The sequence below is a fragment of the Lipotes vexillifer genome, unplaced genomic scaffold (genome assembly GCF_000442215.2).
Source record: "Lipotes vexillifer unplaced genomic scaffold, Lipotes_vexillifer_v1.1 scaffold86, whole genome shotgun sequence".
In the NCBI taxonomy this organism is placed as follows: Eukaryota; Metazoa; Chordata; class Mammalia; order Artiodactyla; family Lipotidae; genus Lipotes; species Lipotes vexillifer.
The window spans coordinates 3,662,634-3,666,916 of record NW_006785406.1 but is presented as its reverse complement, the minus strand read 5'-3'; the positions used below and the strand labels follow the sequence as shown (position 1 = coordinate 3,666,916).

At 53.5% G+C, this 4,283-nt stretch overlaps 1 protein-coding gene across 1 annotated transcript in view; it reads right to left on the bottom strand.

Moving 5' to 3' along the window:
• The window catches only part of SLCO2A1 (solute carrier organic anion transporter family member 2A1), a 74,954-nt gene that overhangs the window by 18,523 nt on the left and 52,148 nt on the right, over positions 1-4,283 (bottom strand). The window contains exon 4 of the mRNA XM_007457556.1: positions 729-956. Coding sequence (XP_007457618.1) covers positions 729-956 — 228 coding nt within the window. The remainder of the gene's footprint in view (positions 1-728; positions 957-4,283) is intronic.

Sequence of the window (4,283 nt, the reverse complement as noted above, 5' to 3'; positions counted from 1 at the left end):
TCCCTTGCTGAGGGGTTTCTGAGACATCACCCCGTCTGTCCCGTGGCCCTGACAGGTCCACACCTGTGGCATTTACTATAGGCACGGCTGGAGCCACTCAAGATCCTGAGACGTGTGGAACCAAAGCTGTTTCTCCTCCAGCCAGATGCCAGAGAGATCCGCTTGCTGGGAGAGAAGCAGCCTCCTCGGCATTTACAGATGCTGGCCCAGGTGCGTGTTGGTGGGCAAATCTCCTTGCAGGTACAATGTGGCAGTGGCAGCCCTGGGGGAGCTTGTGGGCCACAGAGCCTGTGGGTGTGGTCTGTCTGGTCTGGGCCGTGGGCCCTGAGGATGCTCAGCGTGGCTTGTTCTAAGGGAAGGATTTGGTCAGTCAGATGGTCATGTGCTATCTGCTTTGCATATGCTTCTTTGAGGCCAAACTTCTCCCTAAGTGGATGGCTCAGAGAACATGTGTGCCCAGCCTGTGCCCAGACGTGACAGATGCAGTAGCTACTGCTGGTTGAGGAGCTGCCCGGTGCCTGCCCTGGGACCAAGGGCTCACGTACATCACCTCAGGTACTCCCATGTCTCCAGTGCACAGAGACTGTGGGCCCCATCCTGCTGGTGAGGAGCTGGGGCCTGGGCTGGGACTCAAACCAGGTGTGTCAGATCCCCAGACCTCTGCACGCATTGGCTGGGCCACATCAGGACCCACCCCCATCCCACAGCCCTCTTCAAGCCCGACTCACAGATGTACAGGGGCGAGTTGTTGGGCTCCGAGAAGTCGTCCACGTAGGAGATCCCGAATGGCTGGATGGGCACCGTGCCGATGCCTGCCAGCAGCTGGGCCACCACCATCAGGCCCCACATGCTGCTGGTCTCCTTCCGGGAGTCCTGGGTGCTGCTGTGGCACTTGCTGGGGGGCAGGCCTTGCCAGCGTTTCTGACACAGCTCAGTCTGGAGGCGGCTGCTGTTCCCTGCAATGAGACAGCGGGCGCCGGTCACCCCCACCCTGGAGTCCTGGCCACATCAGCTGGCCTCCAGACCCGGACTTTCTCCCAGGCCTTCTGGGAGCAGCTCTAGAAACAAACGTGAGAGGAGGGGAGAGGGTGGGCTCCCTGTCCTGAGGCAGCGCAGCCCTTGTCGGGTGTGAGAGCCATCCTCGTTTCCCGGGGATCCATTCCTTCTCCTCTCTGGGTACAGGTGGGGGGCTGGGCACAGAGGGATCAGTACCTTCCTCCCTGGGAAATAGGGAGCCAAGGTCAACACCCAGGCTTGTCGGCCTTCAGCGTCCCTGTGCGCAGCCTCAGGCTCAGGCCCCCAAGGTGTGGTTCACTTTAGCAGGACAGAGGTCATTCTGTCCCACAGAAGATGGTGTCACCCCCAGCCTGGGATGCTCGCCAGGGGTCATGACCCCCCCCCCGAGCCCTCAATCCTGGATGAACCCGGCATTGGGTCACGCTAAAGAGCCCTGTTGTCAAAGGCATTGAACGAGCTTACCCAACCTGGCAGCTCCAAGGATGAAGAACATGGGAAGCTGAAGGGACTTTGAGACCCTCTGGCTTAAACCCTCCTGTTACAGATGGGGGGCGAGGCTGCACCCACAGGAGCTAGGCTGCACCTTCTGTGAGGGCCCTAGAGGCCGCAGTGTGGCCTGTGGGCACCAGTGCCTATGGCTTTGGGGACCTGGCCAGGCTGGACTGCCACTCCCATGCCACTGTTTCCAATTTGGCCCACACTAAACAAAGAGCACTGTCCGCTCTCCGAGGCCTTGAGGGCTCCTGAGGGCTCCTTTCCATGAGATACCTTCTTTTCCAGCCTTGCAGAAGCCAATGGAAACTGCTAACGTCACTGATACCTCTCCTTGGAGTTCCGTTTCACTCTCATTTGTGGCCCTCCCAGAGGTGGCAGAGCTCTGAGCTGGGTGGGCCTCAGAGTCCCACAGAGGGGAAAAATGAGGGCTGTGGACGGGATCTGTCCATCACACTGGACTCTGTCCAGTGCTGTTGAGCTCAGGGCTACCCTGGATGGTGGGGCTTGGGAGGGATCTGCTCTCCTCATCGTCCCCTCACCTCCCGCAGACATACAAGCTTGTCCAGCCTGGCCCCAGCATCTCCTGTCCTCTATACTAGTGCCTGTGTAGGACATGTTTAAAAACCACTGGCCTAGGGGGCTCCCCCATCGATCAGGGGGCCCCTTGGCAAAGGGGGCCAAGACGCCTGTCTGGTCAAGGTCATCCAGACCTGACACCAGCCGTGTGCAGGGGAGCTGTGTGCACCCAGGCCAACGGCCAGCCCCAGACGTTTGGGAGTGTCCCTCTGTACCTTCCCCCTACCACTCCACACCCGGTGTTCCACCTTTCAATTCAAGGTTTGGATAGAGAGTGGTCTAACCACATGGGTAAATAGAAGGCGCCTCTTAGAATTAGAGTGGGGAGGTAGCCTTACTGACATGCCAAGACAGCTGTAACATCTTGTAGAGTCAAAAAATAACTAGTAGGGCTTCCCTGGTGATGCAGTGGTTGAGAGTCCGCCTGCCGATGCAGGGGACGCGGGTTCGTGCCCCGGTCAGGGAAGACCCCACATGCCGCGGAGCGGCTGGGCCCGTGAGCCATGGCCGCTGAGCCTGCGCGTCCGGAGTCTGTGTTCCGCAACGGGAGAGGCCACAACAGTGAGAGGCCCGCGTACCGCAAAACAAACAAACAAACAAACAAACAAAAAACTAGTAGTTTGGAGAAGAATATGATCCCTAATTTACAAAATGTATGCAGCCTAATGGAACATGCAGAGAAAAACTCTGGAAGATCATGGTTCTCTCAGGGTGATGGGATTGTGATGATCTTTGTGTGTGTGTGTGTGCTTGCCTCAGTGTACTTTCTAATTTTTCTATAATGAGCACAAGATACTTTTGAAATAAAGCAACAGTGAAAGCTTTTAAATTAAAAATATTTTTTTCATAAAAATATATAGCCAAAATGTAACAATGTCTCTTCCACTTATTTCTTTGTTCCACAGCCATTGCCCCAGGCCTGCAAAAGGCAGGCCCATCACACTAGGGCTGAGTTTCTCTGCCCACCCCACCTTCCCTGACGCCTCTCCTTGCTTGTGTATTGGGCCTTTCTCTGACTTACACGCTTTACTGTAGAGATCCAAGTTCCAGCGCCAGAATTTTTAAGCTTCTATTTACTGCACAGACACTGCCAAGGCTGTGACGTACATTTTGTCCTGTTCACAGGGGCTATTGGCCCACATAAGTGGCTGCTCTGGGGCAGAGCTGGTATTTGAACCCATGTGTGCCTGACTCAAAGTCCTTAATGAAATCAAATCTGAAATGGCAGTTTTGAAAAGACACAACACACATTTTTCAGGGATGGAGGAGCCAGGCCTGGGGAGATTCCTCTACCCATCTCTAGTTACATCCAAACACATGAGCCCTCTGACCTCTGTAAGTGGCTGGGAACTTCCTCCCAGGTAGAGGTATCCTGGAAAGGGGCTGGCTGCTGGGAGTTTTGCTGAAACCGGAGACAAAGAGACGAAACAAACACATGGTATAAAGAGTCAAGAAATTGGCTTTGGTGAAATAAGCCAGACACAGAAAGACACAGAAATACTGTATGATCTCACTTATATGTGGAATCTAAAACAGTCAAACACAAAGAAGCAGAGAGTAGAATGGTGATCTCCAGGGGCTTGGGGGAGGGGTAAATGGGGAGGTGATGGTCAAGGGTATAAGGTTTCAGTTATGTCAGATAAGTTCTGGAGATCTACTAGACAGCATAGCGCCTCTAGATAACAGTACTGCACTGTATACTCAAAATTTACTAAGAGGGTAGAACACACACACACAACAATAATAAAGGGGCAGGAGGAAACTTTGGGATGTGATGGATATGTCTGTGGCTTTGATGGTGGTGACGGTTTCATGGGTATATTCATCCTCAAATTCATTAAGTTTTATACATTACTATGTACAGCTTTTTACATGTCAATCATATCTCAATAAAGGCTTTTTTTTTTTTAAAGAAAGAAAAATTGGTTTTAGCCCCAGGTAGCTGTGTGATCTTGAGCAAGTTTCTGAACCTCTTTGAGCCTCAGTTTCCCTTTAGGCAGAGACCAGAAGGTGGCCGGATAGGGAGAGTCCCTATGAGTCATTAAAGGGCTAGAAGGCTATGGTTCCAGAAAGGGGAGCAGGCATGAAAAGTTGGACCCGCTGGTAAGTCAGCATGGCTGATGGCTGTGCCTGCCCCTTTGTAGGAAGGCTGGTGTGCCTCACAAAGCTGTGAAATGTTCCTGCTGGGAAAGAGC